Raw genomic sequence first — 22,279 nt, forward strand, 5'->3', positions numbered from 1 at the left:
ATACTGAGGAGAGCCACTGCTTTACACAACCTCTGGACACTCAGTGTGAAACAGTGCATGTTGTGATGGAAACAGAGTTTTAAGAATATTCATATTATTGGAGAAAATCTGAGGACTGTGGTTTGTGTGTTCTGAAATAAAAGTGGTTTGCAGTTGGATTCTTGCTTTTTTTTTTCCACATCCCACATAAAACCAATGAAAACAAGCTCGAGGTATAAAGACAAAAGAGTTTAATTCAGATTCATAACAGAGAGTTCATTCACAAATTGTCCACGTCAGCTACTGCATCTCAGAGACGTCGGGGTTGCGTAGCTTGTTGATCACTTCTGATAACATTTTGTTGCACAGGGCAGCGTAGGGATTAAGAGCCACAACCTGCTGTCGAGCAAACTCACTTCCGAGTGCAGCCGCTCTCTCGAAATCCGCCCGGGCCGCATCATTCTGGCACTGTAATCGGCGTAAAAGGCCTCTTTGCACCAGCGCCTGGCAGGCAGTTCGTCCGGCGCTGCCACTCAGAGTGACGGCTCGGTCCAGATCCGCCAGGGCTCCTGAGGGCGGAGCAGGCAGAGCATGTTTGGAAACCTGATTTTCAGTTTACATCACACTCACACTGGAATCTTCATTTTCTGTATTCAGGATATTTGACTTCCAAGTTAAATTTACCGAAAACCTAAGAGCTTCACGTTGCCGTGACTTTCTTTGATGAAAGTAGGGTATTTAGGAAGAAGCATGCAGTCGCGATTTCCTGATTTCAAAGATTTTTTTTTCGTTTATAGCACAGCAAAAAAAATGGCAATATCTCCAGAACTCGTCATATGTCTCTGAGCTTTTATTCTAGCTTGACAGTCTCCTGCGATTTACAGGTGGACTTGTTGTCTGCTGAGGCATGGCGTCCCGCCCTTCTTGCAGGCCAGCCCTCAGGTCTCTGGGGTTGTGGGTAAAGCCTCTACACAGCGGCTCGACTGATCCCAGAGGTTTTTTTCTGGGATTCAGGTCCGGAGAAAGAGCAGGTCACTCCATTTGAGGTACCTCGGTCTCCAGCAGCCGTTCTCTAATGATGCCTCCGCCATGAGCTGGAGCTTTGTCGTCCACGAAGATGGAATGAGGCCATGTGTTCATGGAGACCCACAATGACTGAACTGATGCTGCTATGGGCCTCTCACTGTCTATATGTACACACAGACCCATATTATCATTGCATTTTTTGCTTTATATTTACCTTACTGACTGAACCACTGGGCCAGATTGTGAGCGAGGATTTCTCCAGTGAGGAAATTTTAGGTTGTGACTGTTAATTAAATTAATATTTTCATGTAATTAAGATTTTTTATTGTAAGTACAAAGTATACACAAGTGAAATCTAGTTCACACATGTTTAAAAACAGCAAAAGAAATGGATCAATAATAGGACAAATTTTGAAAATAGATTTGTGAGTCGAAGTGAGTGGAGACTGGGGCTGTGTTTGATTAACAGACTGTTTTTTTCACTCATGTCTGCTGTACAGTCTCTATCAATATCAGGATAACTGTTCGGCTGTTTGCGTTGGTGTAGAAATAAACTGTAGGTTTTCATTGTTTTCTCAGCGTGAGTACAGAGAGTAACAATGTCACATCAAATAAAAACGCCTAATTAGATGGTTTACAAAGCAGACAGCACAAAGGAGGCTATAATGACCCGTTTCTGGTGAGACTGATTTCAAAAACACACCTACAAAGCGGCCTGCACAATCTGATGACTGTGATTCCTGAAGGGAGTGATTAACTATCAAACTGTGCTTTTATAGTTTGAGCAGTGCCGCAGTTGCAATTTAAAGCAGTAATTTAATTCATCTGCTTTGATATGTTTCAGATGTAATTCCTGCACAATCCCTGTGTCAGAGCAAGCGCGCCTGGATTGTAGCAAACAGTGAAAGGAAAGCCACGACGCACTGAGAGTTTACACAGTGCTTCAGATAGACAAAGCTTTGATACGGTGTCGTGCTGCTCCTGCACTCTGCAGCTTGATATATTGGCAGTCTGCGGAAAGGGCTCTTATTGAATCCGTCGTATGTACCTGCTGTGTCCCCCAGCAGCCGCAGGGCCTGCGCCCGGTTGTTATAGGCCGAGGCTCGCTCGGGCAGGATGTGGATTGCCTGGCTGAACAGCTGAAGAGCGCCTTGCAAATCCCCAGCCTCGGCTGCCGAGACGCCCCGCACCTCCAGCTCCCTCACTTGCTTCAGCAACTCTGTGTCAAAGCCACTGTCTGGCAGGAAGAGATAAACAGGTTGAAAAAGCACTCAAACTCAATTGACAGGTACCGTGGCAAGAAAAAAACACAGAGATGTCACCCAGAACTCAGTTTGGATTACAATGTCATGAGTTTTTTTTTTTCCCTTCTTCCCCCCAGCTCAGGAAGGGAAGGTGTTCAAATAAACTCAATATGCTCTGACTTGATACGTGTAGACACATCAAGTCAGGAGCTGCATGCTCACCGTCATCAATTAATTCCTCCTCTAGGTCAAGGCCGGGAACGTCTCCAAAGGGGGAGGTGGGGTTGAATATGGCTTGGAGTACGGCTCTGTCATGTGCCGAGGCCATCCTGCCGGTGTGTCTCTGAGCAAAGGTGGCAAAGGAGAGAAATCATGGCTGCTGGGAGGGGAATGTTCCCCTGCCCTGAAAAAAAATCTGCCATGTCCTCCAGCCAATGGGAGAAGGGGGTGGAAGCAGAGGTGGACTTTGAGATTCTTACTGCACGGTCACATCTGTATTTGGTTTGGTAAAAAATGCAGGCTTGTAATGAGCGCATGAGGGAGAGATGTTGGTGTAATGGTGCAAAAAGACCCAAACCGCTCTCAGAGAAATCCATTTCATGTGTCTGCACAAATGCTAGGACATTTATACTTATTGAACACTAAAGAGAATTCTCACTGCACGATTACACTGTGTGAATAGAGCACAGAGAACATGCACGTTATGTAAAACAGGGTTTCCAGCATTTTTTTTTTTTTACACCCAGTTGAGTTACATTTAAAATAACTGACAGGAATAGCTCAAATAAAAAGTAGTACCTGCTGTGGAAAAATATCCAAAAACACATTATTTTCAAAGCAGATATAACAGATCTGAAAAAAATACTTTGTTTTTCATCTAGGAGTTATGGCCTGAAGAAAAAAAAAGAGAGAGAACTTGTAAATTCAGAAGTTACGTTGCTTTATAATGAATAAAGGACTGACTGAAAGAGTTCAAAAAACCTTTCCATGTTCAAAAACATGCGGTGTTGAACTACCTCAACATTTTAGACAATGGAAGTATAGCAACATTTAGCATCATATTTTTCCCCCGTTCAGAAATTACTTTTCATTATGATCTATTTTACCATCTATGTATCTTCTTCTATGTTGTCTTTATTTATATCTTAAAATACATAGGTTTATTATTTTAGACTCCACACCCACAAAGATGAACAATGTCGGTGTAAATTATCTGTTCAAAGTAAAATGAAATGAATAATCCTCCCTGTGTGTTTAAAAGAAAGTCTTCTGCTTTCCCTTATCGGGCTGGAATGAACCAACAGGAATTCATTTAATTCAAAATCAGCTCTAATCACAGTTCAGCAAAATTAGATCAAGTAATCAATACAAAGACACTCCCCTTAATTACAATCAATAAGTGAATAAATAAATGGGTGAATGGATGTGGATGATGTGGAGAAGAATCGTGTCAGAGAAAAACGGGATATGCAACAAAAGAGAGGAACAATAGAAGAGAGACAAACAATCAATTCATATTTTCAAACTATCGTGTCTATTATTTTTTTTTCTATGTATTTCACTCACAGTGCAGTACAGCCTTAGCAATTGTTCTTAAAGTCAAGAAGAAAAGAAATCTGTCCTGATCAGCGGTGTAATATTTATAACTCACTTCCCAGCACTCTCTGTGTGTGTGTGTGGGCGATGGGACGGAGCGGATCAGGTTTACAAAACATGTCAGGAATATCTGTTAGACAACATGTGGAGCTGAGAGCGAGTCCCATTAGGCTCATTTCAGAAACAAGTCCAAAATATTTGCAACTATTAACATTTGCAAGTGACTTTACAGAAAAACAAGCCCGGAGTCATTTCTGCTGAGCGGGCCTGGAGCTGTGCCGGTGTCCTCGGAGGACTGGATTATTTATTATTGGAAGCCCAAATTCTGGTCAGTCCTTCTCAAAAGTCCACGTTCTCCTCAGATTTGCTATTTTTATAGTTGAGTCAACCTGTAACAACAATCCAGCTTCATCGTCTGTCCATGAGGATGTTCATCACCACTGTTCGTTTTTATAACAATGTATTCTCTGCATCTTTTATTCCAAAAACAAACAACAGCATTGCTCCACATAGAGTAAAATATTATTTGCAAAAAAAAAAAAAACTCTTTCCCCTTGTCTCCCTCCATTCACAGGCAATCTTCTCAACACACACACTCGTCCTCTACTTTCACATCATTACTAACACGGCCAGACAGTTCTAGATATGAACATGTATTCTGTTGCCAAGCAGTGGCCAGAAATGCAATAAAGGGTCTGAATGAAAATGCTCATAATGGAGCCATCAGCCATAAAATGCAGTCACATGATGGATGATTAAAAAAAAAAAAAATTCAAGGCAAAGCCTTGGATTGAAAAGGCTTTCATATGAAAAACACTGTTTGATGGCAAAATTGGAGCAGGATCAAAAATCTATGTTATAATGGGAACCAATCGTGCAAAAAAGTTTTGAAGGCAAATGGTGGAATTTCTTTGCTTTACACATCATATTATAACGTTCTTATTAGATCCGACATTGGAGTTTTAAAGCATTTTCTACAAAAGAGTATCAAACAGCTATTTTCAATGAAAAATTCTAAAACATGAACCTAAACGTGCTCAAGGGTTTGGAAAAAAGTTGAATTTATATGCATAAATTTGAGGCTTCAGATCAATCTCAGATATACTGTGATTTACAGTTATTTTAATGAATACCTGGATCCAATATGCTCAAAATCTGACAAGTAAAACCTTTCTGGACGTCGGCTGGCGAACCACAAATCGACCATGTCTTACAACAGCGTTCTTTTTTCTGTGCTTTAAACTAATAACAAAACCACATTAAAACAGTTAAAAAAAAAGATGCTGATTTCATGACCGACTCCTCTTTAAACCTCAGACAGCACCTCTACAAGGAAAATTACAATCCTGCCTGTTTGCTGCTACTGAAAAGTGACGAAGCGTTGTTTGGGAGGTAAAGTCACATTTCAATATGGTAAATGATGAGTGTGTATCGCAGCCACGTTTCTTTGATCTCGACTTATTTCCTCCTGCTTGAAAATGACACAAACTGTGCGCTTCTTGAATTTCAAACATACATAGAAATGAACCACAGGGTCACAGGACAAAGCGGCTCGTTGGCTCTGCTGTAAACAGCCAGAAAATGAAAAAGTGAGTTTTAATTGTCTCATTGTGGTTTGCTCTCGGCATCATTTAGACTCCCCTCTTGATTGACACGGACAGTTAAGCTACAAAAACATGAACACAACTGCAAATTGAACCCGAACCCACGGCTGGACTGTGACCCGCTCTGTGGCGCCGCTCATCCTCTCCTTCGTCCTCTTCTCTCGCTGCTTCACGTGCAATTCTGGGAAACAGGCGTTCTGTTAGCACGACCGGCTCTGTATTTCCGCATAAAACGCAGCAGCTGTTGATGAGGGGAGGCGGCGGGTCGACTGCAGGGGGTGATGTCCAGTGGCTCTTCATGCATATTCATGCTGCACTTGTTCAGCAGGTGTCTGGTAAATTGCCTGGACGCCCTCTCTTATGGCTGGATTGGATCCTGCTTGTATTTCCAGCATGCGGCTGTGCACTCAGGACTGGTTCTGGTTAAATTACTGTCAATAATTTATGGATTGCCAGTATGTCATGCACGCTGTGTTATCTCAATGGTTTCATATCCTTGTGCAGCTTTGATACTGGTATCGGTGTCTGTTCATACCTACCATGAGGTGTCCTTTTAAAATGCTGCTAATATGATCGATGAGCTGAAGAGCAGTAGACAGTTTGGTTACAGTTGTGAAACACAAAGCATTAAACAGACACTGTAATGGAGAATATAAGCTACGAAAAGAGGTGTTGTATGTATAAAATGGCAGATAACAGTGGCAGGGAAGAAGGAAAAGCCCCACCTGGGGAAAGTGACAGCAGCCAAAGTGAGAGATCCAGTCGAAACCAAACAGAGAAGAGCGATCAGAACGGCGAGTCGCTGCAGCTTGTCAAAGCCCTCATTGGTTCAGAGCGTAACTGCAAATATCTCTGTGTAAGTGAGTCACACAGATGAAAATGGTTCCAGCTCGAAGCTTTTTTTGTTTTCCTCACTTGTTTCCAATTACTGACAGCAGTGATCTGGAACAAGGGAGAGCTTCTGAAGGCGTTTCGGTGCTTTTTAAAGGATCCGATGTGGGAAAACAAGAAGCTGCATCACAACGTTTGTCTGGATCACATCTGGTTAGTTTGTAAAGTCTGTTCTCTTGGATGTATTTCACAGGTTTCAGTAAATTTGAGAGACTTCTTGACAGAAGTTCTGTCAATTAAAGGTTGTTATTTGATCTTTGAACAGTGTTGCTCCAGCAAAGCTAAACATCACAGAGGAAGCTTGTGATTTGTTTCACTTATTGAAGTGAATAAAATTCGATGACTGTCGTCAGATAATAAGCAGACACAGCAGAAATGATTTCAAATTGGTTAAATCATCCAAAATCAAACCTCTCACCTGAATAATTTGGATCGTTTTGAATTTGTTATGTGAAGTAATTAATGTGACTGAGGTGTTTTAGGATGGCTGCTCCTCATGGAGGAAAAATACACTTTTTCACCGTTTTACCATGCTGGGCATCTGTAAACAGATTTTACATTAAAGGTGCATTAAGGAGTTTTACAACCTTAAAAATACTTATTTTCCACCATAAATATGTTACACATTTTTAATGATGTGTACAATGTGCCCTGACATATTCATTACAAGTACCTCTAACAGCGCTAAATTGTCACTTGAAAGTTGCAGTGCCGGTCCGGCACCAGCATTTTTTTGGAGAGAATTTGAAAAGAATAACGTAACGCTCGCTCCGGCTGGTTAGGTTTCGTTATGTCCGCCATTACTCCGCCAGATGCTTAGTGAGCAACAACTGAGCAGGAGCTTCCAGAAAGTAAGAAAAGACTGGCTTCTAGCACTGCCACAGCTCCAGCACAGACTCCACCAGGTAAAAGAAACTTAAATCTTACTTGGGCGCTTCTAAACGAGCGAAGACGGAGTCCCCCTCTTCCGTGCACGCGAGCCGCAGGGATGTGTTTTTCACTAAGCTGCATTACGCCCAAGGCCTGCAGGGGGCGCTGTTTCGCATAAAACGTGCAAACTCCTTCAGGCACCTTTAAGTATTAGAGATGCACTGATAACACTTTGAGCTCAAGTACTAACCCTTGTTTACCTGCCAATACGGAGCATCAATGCGATGTTACTTGCATCCTTACAAAGAATAATAGCTAATATTTTAATTGCTAAATCACATTAAATAAAAGATTCTTTATAATGCCTCTCCTGTTGTGTGTGAAGTAAATTTATGAGACTATGTTGTGTGAAAACATTTCTTAATTGGCTTGTTTTTTTATTTATTTCTTTGGTATATTCAATAGAAATAAAAGAACCTTTCTGAGGGAGCCAAGGCTCAACATTAAGCAACATGTTAACACTCAAGGGTAATTGGATGTTTGTTGTTTCAGTTAGTTTGTGCATGAGCGATGCGCCCAGCTCAGAATTGATTTTGGGTTAAGAATAGCCATTTATCAGATCGCCAGGAGAGATTGGAGCAGAGTCGTCTTTCAGTATGGGGGAAGTAACGGGGGGACTCCGCGAGTGAAGAACATGATAATGAGGCAAAGATCCATCAGTGAGGTATCAGAGAGAGTCACTTTGCCAAAAGAAACAGTTGTGCATCTTGTGTTTAAGGAACACGTCTAAAATAGGAATTGGAAAAAAGGATAATGGACAAAAAAGTATTGAGAGGAGAAGCCTCCATATAGATACATCAAATCAATAATTCCTTCAAAGATGTGGAAGAACAAGCTTCACAGAGGTTTGATCTTCACTTGTAAACACCTGGTAAGTCTCCAGGTTAGACAGTGAGTGGGTGAGGGAATGGAAAACAACAAAGAAATCATGTTTTCTAATGAAAACAAATGTCTTTACTGGCTGTGGCTAATGTTCACACTGAAATCATAATAAAGAATAAACAGGGTTCAGTGTTTGTTGCAGGGGCCCGCGGTGCCAAGAGGCTTCCACCCGTTCTTACTGCGGCTCGGCATTGGGACTGATGGTGATGAGGATCACACAGGTGGTGGATCCATCACGCAGAGCCTGTCTGGGACACGCGGGCCCTCCAGTTCAGCTAATTTTAATTCAACCATCTGGTACAAAATCCAGTGAAATGTCTGAAAACCTGTTGGTTTCTTTGTGCTTTTGAGGCTGACGCCAGCTTGGGTCTCAATGTTGTGTTGCTTCTGCTCTTAAGAAATCTGTTAGAGAAATGAATGTTTAACTTGAAAGAACTAAATGCAAAGTCTTGCATTTTGCTCTTGCGTTTTCTAACATTGCACCATCCTGCAAAGCAGACATGATGAGAGATTCCTCCAGCTCTGTGCTCGTTGCTGCAATGCTGCTTCCTGATTGGTGAAGTGCGTAATGCTTATTGATACACACATGCTGAGTGATTGAAGCCCCATTGTATGTGGTAGGAACCAAACGCAGCATCAACCTCAATGTTTTTACTGTTGCTGATGACTGAGTGTTTACCAAGGTGAAAGAACAAATCTTATTGAGGCGCTGAGCAGATTGGATCCACGTTTATAAGTGGTTGTTGGCATTTTCTTTCACTGTGTTTGATTACCGATGTTCTCCATGAAAGAAACACAATGCTCAGCTAGCTTATTCCTCTATGCGAAAGTCGAGAGTATGTTAGGTGGCTGTTGTGCAAATCTGAGCGAGAATGAAATGTTCATACTTCGTACTGGACAAGGTCACCTGGGACAAGATGCCCAGATAACCTCTGGAGGATTGTACCCGATGTGGCCTAAGCAGGAAAAGCAAGAAAAATTAATCGATCAATAGCTATTGAACGATGTTATATGACCCACTTTATCTGCCAAGTGCAGCGGTTCTGCTATAGATAATATCTGTGGTATAAACAGGTGGAGGAAAAAATGAGAAACACCCATTTTTGATGTTTTACTGTTGGTGAGAGTGCATAAATCACAGCATGACTTCCCCTTTCACCGACTTCCTCTCTGCTAGTATTTACTGGGGAAATGTTTGACGATAGATTAAAACACTGTCGCTGTGGAAGATAACTGGTTTCCTTTGTTTGGGTAGGTTTATTTATGTATTTCCTCTATGGACTCTCTTTGCATTTAACCCATCCTATTAACAGCACAGTTCTCCTACAAGACCATTTTAGCATTAACTGAATCAGGAGAAATGATTTTATCAGAAGTTTTTATCAGAATGACAATGCTATTTCACAAGGCCCTTTTCAAGAGTTTTTATTCATGTTTTAAAAGCAGGTGAGTCTACGTTGAATTTATTTGTGCAGCAAAAGTGTAAAGTTTTAGCACAACAAATCCATCACCTATTGAAAAAGTGCACTTTTAAAAAGTCTTCTTTTTAAGCTCAATGTGGTGGAGCGTGAGACTAAAGAGAGAGAGACAAAAAAAAAAAGACAAATCAAGAAAGTCACATAGAAATTTGGCCTAATTGAAAATTCGAGCTGAATGCTTCTTTTGTGGTGTAAAAACTGGTGAGTGGAAGTTTGAAACTGTGCAAGTCGAAGCAGCACCAGACCAGCAAACGCTCTGAGATGTAGTGTGAACCCAAACTCATCAGAAGGTATAATGAATAAACTGCACTTGACATATTGTACGCTATGAGATTCCTTCAACTTAATTTTGTTATTGTACATAATGTGATTGGGAGTTGCAAAAGTTTACAATGGTAATAATTTGGGTCCTTCAAGTAAACAGCTGTTAAACACTGTTTTAGAAAAAAAATATTTAAATCTTCAACAGATAGATGCAACTTTTCGAATTAATTCTGTCATGTATACAGGCCGGAGTTAATTTTAGCTCTTAATTCTTCTTTTTTTTTTTTTTTTCCATTCATCGTCTAGAATTTGTCCCTGTGGTGAGAACAGTTCCTCCACAAGATGGTGCAGCCATACAGGACATATGGAAAACAGCAGCCTAAAAAAAGCAATTCTTTCAAATGTTTTGCACATTATGCTGTCCTCTACATAATCTGTGAGAAAAATCTGCATTACATTATGATTGAGGGCTTTCTTTCCCTCTGTGCGGAAATGTATTTACATTTGGACACTGTTATAAAGGATGTGTTCGTTTGATTTAAAACCTTGTGGTTTCAAAAGACAGACTTGTTACCTTAAAGTGGGGTTACGATTCCTTTTATTTTTTAAAATTGAATGTTCTCCAGCATGCAGGCAGAGGAAAAAAACCTGTAACTGTCCAAACACTACCACTGACTAGATGTGTGTGCAACAAGGATATGCAAATTTGACATTTTGGAGTCCTGGCTTGCAAGAAAATGTTTTAATGACACCTTCTTGAGGTTTCAAGTGTCCGATTTAAACGTCTACAAAGCTGCTGCTGCAGCTCTGTATTCTGCGCACATCCCCAAGCCTCATTTAGAAGAAAATCTGATCAAGACAAATTACTGCAAGGCAATTAAAATTGCTACAATAGTCATTTTCCCAGAAGATGAAAAATCCAGTAGAGACAAAGACCTTTGTGATTGCCTGCTACACAGAGCTCTTCCTTTTTACCACTTGAGAGAGCCCTTGCTGCTTTTATGTCTTCTGGGCCTCCCACTCCCCATCCACCAAGTCAGCACAGATAGTTTGATCCTGCAGGACTCCTATTTTCCACAGGGTAATGCAAGTTAAAGAGTGAGGGCCAGGCTATCACGTTCACGGTCACTCTGTAAGCACTGGATTTTCTGCAGCAGCATGGCGTGTCCCCCATGGCCTCCCCTGTGGTGCAAAGGCAGAGGAGCAATTGTGTGAGGATTATCAGTTCCCCATTACGGCAAATGTCACTGCATCAGCGCCACTCAACCTGATTATGTCAATAGAGAAACACATTGGCAGTGTTTACTGACTCCTAAAAACAAGAAGTGAGAGGATGGAGTTGCATCTGGCGTACAGGCCATGAGGGAAATTAGCAGATGATCAAAAAGACTGACCCTCTGTGGCGCTGCTGCTGCTGTAAAATCTAAAAACACATAGCGACGAGCTCCCGTCATTGTATCTCTTCTAAACAGTGACAAGATCAGCACATAAATTACATCTGGCTCCAACAGCAAGGGATAAATAATTAAGCAGCGCCTCTGAGGTGCTAACAGGGACCGACAACATTTAAAAACATATCTTGACTTCATGATAGACTTCCTAAAACCATTTCTGAGCCAAAAGGAGCTTTAAAATTTAGTCGAGCGTATAAGAACTGAAGTTTGAATAATTTCTCCTTTCTTGTCCTTTCCTCAGGCTCTTGTGCTTCTTTTGTAGCATCTACAAAGAAATCGACTTGGATATCCTAATAACTCTGAAAGGCTTTAGCTGTGCTCCACTACTGTCTGTAAATCTGACATCAAAAGCTGGCGCTCCTAATCCCTCTGCCCTCTGGAGGTAAACAGGGGCCCTCGTGTCAGTACCTGGCCTGTTATGATGACGAAGGAGTGCAGCATGCTGTGCAGGGGCACTCTGAGCTGGATTAAAACAAAGTAATCCCTTCTGTGGAGAAATGGGGAATAACTGCAGAGGTGCCAGGGGTTAAGTAAATAAACAATGCACTCCTTTTATGGGAAACCTTTAGCAGTGCGCCTCTGCTGCGCTGCGATTTGACACAGACATGTGGGTGAAATATTAGCCGTGCATCCTGATGTCTTTATGTTATGCTAATGACGGTTTGCTCGCTACTTTTCCCCTGGCGTTGTTACTCATACTTTAATCTGAAAATTGCACAAAGCACCTCGTGGTAAAAAGCATCACTCATTCTGGATCATGTATGTTTAATGCAATAGGAATAAATACGTCATGTCCTCTCAATTTAGTCACTAACCAAACGTGTGCGTTTTGTCATTGTGATCGTGCAGTGAGAACCAAATGAAAGCTGATTTGTAAAATCAACATCATGTCTTGAAGTTATTTGTGTGTGTGTGTGTGTGTGTGTGTGTGTGTGTGTGTGTGTGTGTGTATGTACAGGATACCATCATCCCACCTGTGGCTCCTCTCTCTCACGGGGTTTCACTTGTCTGAGGCATTCACTAAGCAGGTTGTCATTGGGGGCCGTTTTCTGGTTGTTGATGGATGGATGGATGATGTTTGCTTTGACACTCACCAGTCTTCGGCCTCCCTCACTTCGTGTCCAGCCTTAGGACGCTGGACTTCCGGTGGAACCCTCTGTGCATTGTGAGGTGTTTCCTTGTCTTGATATCGGTAGCTTGCATCTCTTCCAGTGGCCAGGATATTACAGCAGCTGGGTGTCTGATTACTGGTTGGGCATACATGTAAATAGGCTGGATTTTATTCTTGGTGTTCGGCTGACTGTTCAGAACCTGTCTCACCCTTTGGAGATATTTGGCGGTGGCCGACCTCCAGGCTGCTTCATCGTGGTTGCCATTTGCCTGTGGTATCCCCAGGTATTTGTCGCTGTCTTCCACATCTCTGATACTGCCTTCAGGTAGTTAAACCCTTTCAGTAGTGATCATCTTCCTAGGGCTGGGCGGTATGGCAACAATTTCATATCACGGTTTTTTTTAAAAATAATTTCGGTTTCATGGTATTTGACGGTATTTTTTTTTATGCAAAAGTGTTGTTACACACATTTTCTTCGAATAAGAAAATAATTACTGCAGTTGATTGGCTTTAAATAGCCCATTTGCCTGTCATAAGGGCTATATCATGTTTTTTTTTTATGTTCAGATTGCGTGATTGCGATCGTTATCTCGACCCACCGCTTGCTTTTTTTCTCATATGCAGTCCCTTTAGCGAACGCATCTTGAATGGACGTCTGACTGCTACTTGCAGATTGAGCTGTGGATGTGGAGGGCATGGATCTTAGTTTATGACATTCCTGGTACTCTAAAACGTGTTTTCGGCTAAGGAGGTGAAGCAAATTGCTGGTGTTACCACCGTCAGCTACCACCTTTGCTCGACAGCATTTGCAAAAGATAGTTGTTTGGTCCACATCCGACCTTTTAAAGCCGAAGAACTTCCAAACCACAGACGTGGCTCCTCTTTTTGGTATTAGTTCCTCTGGGTAAACAACGTGTGCTTCACTTCGAGAGCTCTCGCAGACAGCCATTCTCGGCTCAAAATACACGCTGTGTTGTTGGTGTGCAGCAGTGAAATGGGTCCCCGTTGAAACACTTCACCGCCACGCACGTTCCGGACATTGTTTGGGCTATTCACCGGTATTGCAGTATATGATAAATTCATATCATAACAAAAATAAAGACCGGTTTTCTGTATGAACCGGTATACCGCACAGGCCTACATCTTCCCTCTCTTTGGTACCATCCACCCAAACCTATCTAGTCGCAATGATATCCCGATGTCATTGCTGTATATCCTGGTGAGGTGAATCAGGGAGTCGATGTCCCGCTCACTCTTGGCATGCAGCTTGATGTCGTCCATGTGGAGGAAGTGACTGACGATTGTTCCTCTGCGGAATCTGTACCCATATCTGCTCTTAGTGATGATGTGGCTGAGGGGGTTCAGGCCTATGCAGAACAGAAGGGGGAACAGAGTGTTTCCTTGGCATATGCCACATTTGATGCTCACCTCTGCCACTGGCTTTGAGTTAGCTTCCAGCGTTGTCTTCCATAGCCTCATTGAGTTTCTTGGGAAGGTTCTCAGTTCCCTGGAAGGCATTCCAGTATCCATGTGTATGGCACCGGGTCATAGGCTTTCCTGAAATCAATCCAGACAGTGCACAGGTTGGTCTTTCTGGTCCTACAGTCTTGTATTAACCAGTCACTGGTGCTTGGGTCCTCTGCTGTTGCTGCCAAGTCCTTTCTGGGCTCTGCTCATGTATTCCTCCGTGTGACTGTTCATCTTAGATGCTATGATGCCAGATAGGAGGTTTCACATAGTGCTGAGGCAGGTTATAGGACGGTACTTGGACGGTATTGTTCCCTTCTGGAGGTCTTTCATGATGAGGACTGTTTGACCTTTGGTCAGCCACTGTGAGTGGTTCCCTTCGCTGGATCATTTGGGCTGTGAGGCGTTCATGGAGTGCAGTTGTTCAGCAGTGACGTGCAGTCAGGGTAGGCAGGGTAGGCAGTGCCTACCCTGGGCTGATAGGAATGTGCATGTGACCTGATGATCTGGCTCCTGATGGTTCCATGATGGCCCAGGCCTTCAGTGGTGGATCATACAGACGGTGGGAGTGCAAGACCTGTAGACAACACATTTAATTTAATTACCGCCAACATTACCACTGTTTCTGGTTTACAAAACAAAGACAGGGTGACAGGTGGTCTGTGGTTAGACAAAATGATGCCTGCTATAAGCATTCATTTATAACTGCTTCACACTTGAGTGATGCATGATAATAATAATAATAATACATTTAATTTCACAGCGCCTTTCCGAACACTCAAGGACACGTTACACAAGGTTCAAAACACATTACAAATAAAACAACAGACAACCTAACAGCAAAAAGAGAAGTTACGGGTGACAGCAGATTGAAACAGGTGGGTTTTGAGTATGACAGCAAGGTTTTCAATGTTGGACAATGACCACTTTTTTCTTGCACGTAGGATGTGAATGTGAGGTCATTTTGTCACAATAATATAACACGAGTCTGTAATTACCCTAAGTTAAAAACTAGTAAAGCAAATCAGACAAAACCAGCATGTCCTCCATCCTGGACTGGACTGATGACAGTCAGGTGAGCTTACCTTTGCTGAGATGACTATGTTGTTCCAGCCCTTCGGTCGAGATGTACCGTTTCCTCTCGTTGCTCTTATTCTTCTCCATATGGGAAAATGCCAAAAAGACGGTAATGAAATCACTGTGATGTGGCTCACTGCTCTGTTGTTGCCCCTCCAAAATGACGCATGGGGGGGGGGGGTGTCGCTGGTTTGGTCACGTGTCTGCAAAAGACCGAATCAGTTTGAAGCTAGTTGGCGGCGGGCTCACCGGCAGGATGACATCGCTAGAGAGATTAAGACAATTTGCACGTCTTTCTTTTGAAGAAAAACGTCAACTTTTGAATGATGGGAGACCAACACCTGAGCTACCGGATCTTCTGCAAAGGAAAATTGTTGTAGAAAATTGTTCGTACTTTTCAGAGTGAATGGTACAAAAGGAAGGATTGGCTCTGTGAATGCGCTAAAATGAACCAGCTGTTCTGCTTTCCATCGTTTGCTTTTTGGCGGCACCACTGACAAGGTCTGGACTAATGCTGGATATTGTGATTTGAACAACTTGCCCTGTGCCATAGCTAAACATGAAAAATCGGTGGTCCACATTCAGAGCCAGATTTCTCTGAAAACATTTGGCCACAGCACAATTGACCTGACTTTGGATGAGCAAACGCGGCTATGCATTAGCATACACAATGAGAAGGTTAAGAAGAACAGAGAAATTCTTAAAAGTCTCATAGATGTTGTGTGTTTCCTTGGTAAACAAGAGCTGGCTTTGCGTGGAAACAGTGAAACTGAAAGTTCATCCAATCGGGGAAATTATATTGAACTGCTGCACCTGCTAGCCAGCAAGGATGCAAATCTTGCCTCCCACTTCGCGTCATCTACGGTGTTTTCCGGCACGTCAAACAGAATTCAGAACGACTTGATTGAGGCGATTGCAGATGTTCTGAGGGACAACATTAAAGAAGAGCTGAGTGTGGCACAGTTTGTTGCTGTGGAGGTGGACGAAACGACAGACATCACAAATAAGGCTCAGCTGTCTGTTATTTTACGATACGTGCCCGGTATTGAGGTGAAGGAGGCTTTTCTGGGCTTTGACGATGTCAGTGATGACAGGAGAGCGACGGCAATCGCTTACTATGTCTTAGGTGTGCTGGAGAAGTTAAACTGTACACACAGGTTGGTAGCGCAAACCTACGATGGCGCATCAGTGATGGCATCCCAGCTAAATGGAGTGCAGGCGAAAATCAGAGAAAAAGTACCGGAAGCGTTTTTTTACTCACTGTTACGGGCACAAACTGAACCTCGTCCTCTCACAGTCTGCACAGATGATCGCTGAATGTAAAGTCTTTTTTAAGACTCTGGAAGGCCTTGCAGCTTATTTCAGCTAGTCCACAAAACGCAGCAATCTACTTCATGAAGTGGTGAAAAGGCGCATTCCACGCGCAGTGGCTACCAGATGGAACTCGAACTCCAGGCTTGTTCAGACCGTCATGTTTCACTATGCAGAGCTTCGTGAGGTGTTCAACCTTATTCAGGAAAACCCCGATGACTGGGATGGACAAGCTCTGACTATGGCCTCTGGATTCAGCGTCTGGCTCTCTAAAGCGTCAACCTGCTTCCTGCTCATGGTGTACTGTGCGGTTTTTCACAGAGACAGACGCATTGTTCTGTGTTCTTCAGGCCAAGGTGATGGACATAGGATTCTGCTCCCTTCGGGTCAGTGACACCATGAAAGCCTTGAGCAAGCAGCGCGAGTCGTTTGACTCATTTTACGAACTTTTCCAGGAGCGATGCAAAGCGCTGAACTTGGTCGACAGCAACACACGCAGCAAGCGGCCGGCCGCAGATGAGAGACGAGAGCTGTTTCACAGCATCCTGGACAACATCCATTTACAAATGGAGGCACGATTCAAGAACTTGGGAGAGCTTGATTTTCTGACTTTAGTTGACTGTAAAAAGTTTGATGAACTGTCAGCTCATATTGATGATGCAAAACTGCACAGCCTCGCTAAATATGGCAAGCATTTTGATTTTGTGAGGCTAAAGGCCGACCTCATTGGACTGCACAGCTCACAAATGATCAAAAACAAATCACCTCATGAACTGCTTGCTTTCGTCGTTGAAAATGACCTTGAACAAACAGTTCCAGAGGCAACAAAACTCCTAAAGTTGGTTTTGACCATTCCAGCCACCAATGCATCAGTGGAGAGGTCTTTTTCTGCCTTGAAACACATCAAAACCTACAGCTGCAACAGGACAGAGCAAGGAAGACTTTCATCTCTGGCTCTGATATCCATTGAGACAGAGGAATTTTACAACGCAGTGATCAACAACTTTGTCCAGAAGGACAGGCGCATGGACTTTATCTTCAAATAAAGTAAGTCTAGTCTCTCTCTCTGTTTCTTCCCCCCCCCCCCCCACACACACACACACACACACACACACACACACACTCGTGATGGTGGTTTTCACTGTGTAAGCTATATGGTGTTTATGGTCAACATTGTTATGGACTTAAAATGCTTGCTCTTAGCAGCTGATGTCAGCTGGATAACTGTGTGAATGGCATGAATTAGGGGCAAGAAGAGTGGCACATATGTGCAGAAGAGCTTTGAGCGTAAACCTATTTGTTGTTTTTGGTTGTTGCTTTCAGGTGTTCTGTCATTAAATGTGTTTTGGGGTGTGGGCCCTGTAGAGAGACGTTTCAGCACCGCGGACAGCTCCGTGTCGGAATTGTCATTTTCTCACTCATTTTGCGTCTCGATCACAAACAAGGAATGCGCTGTGTGGTCATGAGATACAAAGTTAATTGGGAGAGTCTTGGGACTGCTATTAAGTCATTATTTAAGCTTTTTTAATAGTCTTATACGATCTTGATTTTGTTAGAGTAAGCTGGCACTTACCTGCCTACACATGTAAATTGTCATTGGTGTGTCCGTTGCAATTTGCGACTGCCTGCCTACCCAACCCTGGAGCGCACGGCACGTGCCTGACCACATAATACTACTTCTGCCTTTTATTGCATCATTGTTGTCTTCTACAATGTTACTTTGCCCTTTCTGACGTGTGTGTTCTGACTATATTGACTTTTATTATTAGTTACGGTGCAGAGGACCCAGGAGTATCATCAATTTGATGGACGCTAAATGAGAACATTTATGTAATTATGTAATATAAGTGAATGATTGTGATGTTCTGTGTACTTTGTGCCAAACTGCCTTGAAATGTTACTTTGTTTTATCCATTAATAAATGCCATCTGTCGACTTCTTCTTGGATATCCCATAAATATCCTATTTTTGCTAATGTCACTTCCCAATTTGACAGTATTGATTTACTTTTTTGCTTGGGAAACAAGAATTTTCTTGAAATCTTGTGTGGAACATGATAAAATAATGAAATAAACTGATAGCTTTATGGCAAATTAAATGCAAGCTGTTAGTTTTTGTAAAACGTGGATGTACTTGGTGAGATCCAACTCAGAAATCATAAGACAGTTCAGGAGTTTTTTACGCTGCTAACACAGCTTGCACACTGAACATTTGACTGCATTTGACAAACTATCCATACTTTAAGATACATTTCATACTTAGGAGATTGTCGGCGCGATTAGTTATCGCTGACATTTCTGTGCAAAAGAGGTATCAGACTCAGAAAAGTGACACTTTTCTGAGTCTGATACTAAGATTAAAGGATTTGAACACTCTCAATATCTTTTTTTAGATAAAGAACAAATACATAAACGTTGAAGAAAAATCCCTCTCCTGGATTTAAGAGGGCAGCATCAAAATAGGTGTGTTTTTTAATCTGATTTGTACTTGTTGAGCCAATTATACAAGCAGGTGTTTTCTAACTTTGCTGCAATTCTGAGATACTGAATAATTGTGGGTTGAGGTATTAAGTGTAATTTTTCGACTCAAGGTCTTGTCTTTAGGGCTTTTTCATATTGTAAACTCACTGCTTTCATTGGGTTGAGGATCTGCTAAAAGAATTTAAGTCTGGATTCTAATTAAACAGCAGTTCATCAGTCACAACATTAGGCACACCTGTTCAGCTAATCCACCAATTTCATGGTGAAAGCCATCAGATTTAATCAAGTATCCACGGTGAAAATGACCTGCTGAGGCAGAAATCGAGCGTCAGAATGAAGAAGAAAGGCGATCTTAGATCCCATTTTCACAACTTCAAGTGACAAATGAAACCTTTTGTTGCGTTTTGGGAGTCTGGTCACACGATGCTCAGCGGCGCTGAAAGCTACAGAAAAACACAACTTTTTAAAAAAGGCTCCAAAGGTGTAACTTTTTAAAAATGACCCAATGACGATGTAAACATGGGAAAACACAGCTTTTGGAGAAAAGCTTAGTCTGCATGTGAATAAAGGAGGGATGAAGACGATGTAACCTTTTTTCCAAACTTTCCAGTGCGTCTCCATGGAAACGCAGCTACTGCGCATGCACACCACTGCTGGAGTTAATGGTTCTTGTGCACATGTGCAAGCAGATGGACAATAACAATAATGTGCAGCCTCCAGAGTGGCATGACTCCCAGTCCACATTCTCCTTGACTTGGTAGTTTTAGAGTTGAGTGTTGCCCGTAATAACGATCCAACTTCAAACGTCGTTTTCAAAATGTTTCCCTGAAAACGCAAAATTTTTCTGACAAAATCACAAAACTGTGGCTCCAGTTGTTGGTATTTCACGGGCGGCTGACCTTCGGATATTTTCACTCACACTGTTTTTCAAATTTAAAAAGCAAGGTCTGAAAGAGAAGATGCCTTATTAATCCCAGAAGTCACCATAAACTAGACATACTGATTTGAGATGATGGAGAATCAACTGTACTTGTAGAAATCTCTTATCACAACAGTATGCAGAAGACCACAAAAACATGTCGACCTTTTTATTCATATGGTTTACAGCAGTAATAAACAACATGGGTGCCACTCCTGCCACCGAACACAAGGAAACCATTTACAAACAGCTTTACCAAGGCAGGATGAAACAGGATTAGAAAAGTATGGGTTTCTTGATTTCAGCCTTGACATTTTCTCAGAGGAGCATTTGTTGAAAACAACATGAAAGCATACATCTATCCACTCTTATGGCAGTGGTTCAGGCTGCTGCTGTGATGTGATGGTGTGAGAAACATTACTCTGCACACCTTTGTCCCTTCAGAACAAAGTGAGCATGATTCTGACCATTCCCATCCGCTTACGGCCGCAGTGTGCCCACATTATAATTGGTAATTCCCATTCATCGGACCTCCACTGTCACCGGATCCTAATCCCAAAATGTTGCCTTTGGGATGTGGTAAATGAAATAATGTGCACGTATAAGCAAGGAGCCCTGCTTCACAATTTGTGTCCAAAACTGTAAAAGGCCCAGACATGCACATATGCTCATTGTTCCAGAAACTCATCCATCATTAAAGCTGTGAGGTCGAGAGAAAACATCGAGCAGAACCAAACAGCAGGTTTTGTTTTGGAATTTCTGGACATGTAACTATAATGTTTTACCAAACTAATGTGATGAACCATATCCCGGCCTGTCATAATAAAGAGCTGGCGATGATTTATGGTTTTAACTGTGGCAAAAAGTGTAGAATCCGAGTGGAGTGGGTTTCTTTGTTCGAGGTGTTGTGCACCTCTTTCCAGCTGATAGAACACAACAAAATGAAACTTTAGAACAAACTGTGGGGGTGAGCCACTCCGATAGATTTCCCCAGGCTGATGTACAGTCCAGGCCTGCTGCAAAGTTTTTGCAGATTTCCAGTGAGATTTGATCTTTGGTTTAGATTGATGGTGTGTGATGGTGTGAATATCTCTTAGGTGGGGGTCTTCTGACACTGTGGCTGTGCTTTTCCCAATCAATAGTGTGAATTCACAACTTAGTCTCATTGTTCATACGATCAGCATTTCAGGAGGAGCAGTCCACCATTAAAATTCAAAGCACATGAATCTAGTCGGTCCAAAATTATGGTAATTGAGGAACAAACACAAAGTGATACTTAGAGAGCTCAACTGTTATGGTTATTATGATGGAATCGGGATATTAAATACTGTTTAAGGAAAGCAAAGCATGTTTTGTTACGCTCAGTCTTCAGAATAACACATTGTGTGTTAAAACATTACTGTAATGTCACTTCTTTGATGATGAATGCTTATCACAAATCACTTTTGTTGTACATAAAAGCAGGGCAAAGACAACTCTCTTTAGCTACAGTCAAAGCTGTTTCTGTGACTGTCATTCCTCTGAACTCCACCAGCATGTAAACATCCAGATTATAGAGCATCTCCCTCCATTAACATCCAGATTATAGAGCACCTTCCTCCCACTAACATTGTCAGACCTAACTGGGGGAGACAATTACAGGTAGCAATCATACATTTTTCAACTGTAAATATGAATTTTTTGTTTATTTCAGTAGTTAGTGTCATAACCAATAATTTTTAAGTACTTATAGTTCATATTAACAATCATTAAAATACTAATACTGAATACTTTGCACAGCAGTGGAATCAATATAAGTCTCACTTTCTTTAAGTCATAAATGGGTAAATTGCAATGGTTGATTAAAATGACAATTGATTTACATTTTTATCAATCTCTGCTATTTCATTAGTGTTTATGTGTGAGATAGTGACTTACTGTCAGTCTGTGACCTGTACATGGCACATGCGTCATCTCTTCATCGAAACTGCATTATTAAAAGAATCCGTTCACACTTTTAACATGGCTTGAATCATGTACTCAAATTATTCCGTGCTGCTTCTTGTTAGCGGCGAGGTCAAGGCAACGGTTTGTTTGAAAAACAAAAAACAAGAGCAGCACGTCTGAGAGGCTGACCTCACGGGCCGCTGCCGACAGCACTGTATAAAGCGCCGCAGCTGGAGGGACTGTTTACCTCGCAGTGCAGTAAAGCAACATCTGCATGCACTGCACTCTGCCACAGCTCCTGTTGCATAAAAAAAAAACGGCGGCACTGCTGAGGCTCAGAGCAATAATTCCCAGTCCTGACGAAGCCACGGTGGCTCTATGGGAAGCGAATAAAACCATCAAAATGGATCCACCGGAGACCAAAGATATGCCTGTTTTCTTTTGTTTCAGAAACTGCAGACTTACACAAATTGCTGATACAGGATAAGGAAAACAATATCCACAGCGTTTGGCTTTAACTTCTCATGAGAAATACAGAGACGTGCGCAGATCTCTGCGGCTGTACTTTCTGAGGCATCACTTAACCTGTGTGAGTTGTTAGCATTAATCCTGGCTGATGTATCCGAGTGCGATACCTGCA

At 42.2% G+C, this 22,279-nt stretch overlaps 1 protein-coding gene across 1 annotated transcript; it reads right to left on the bottom strand.

Annotated features, from left to right (window-relative positions):
- Positions 1-207: 207 nt before the first annotated feature.
- On the bottom strand, positions 208-21,819 carry ttc36 (tetratricopeptide repeat domain 36). The gene is made up of 4 exons (XM_030108621.1): positions 21,803-21,819; positions 2,472-2,625; positions 2,054-2,242; positions 208-548 (listed from the first exon to the last, which is right to left on the bottom strand). The coding sequence occupies exons 2-4, from the start codon at positions 2,575-2,577 to the stop codon at positions 280-282; spliced, it is 564 nt and encodes a 187-aa protein (XP_029964481.1). The 5' UTR covers positions 2,578-2,625; positions 21,803-21,819; the 3' UTR covers positions 208-279.
- Between the last annotated feature and the right edge of the window lie 460 nt (positions 21,820-22,279).

The sequence above is a fragment of the Salarias fasciatus genome, chromosome 14, assembly GCF_902148845.1.
Source record: "Salarias fasciatus chromosome 14, fSalaFa1.1, whole genome shotgun sequence".
NCBI lineage: Eukaryota > Metazoa > Chordata > Actinopteri > Blenniiformes > Blenniidae > Salarias > Salarias fasciatus.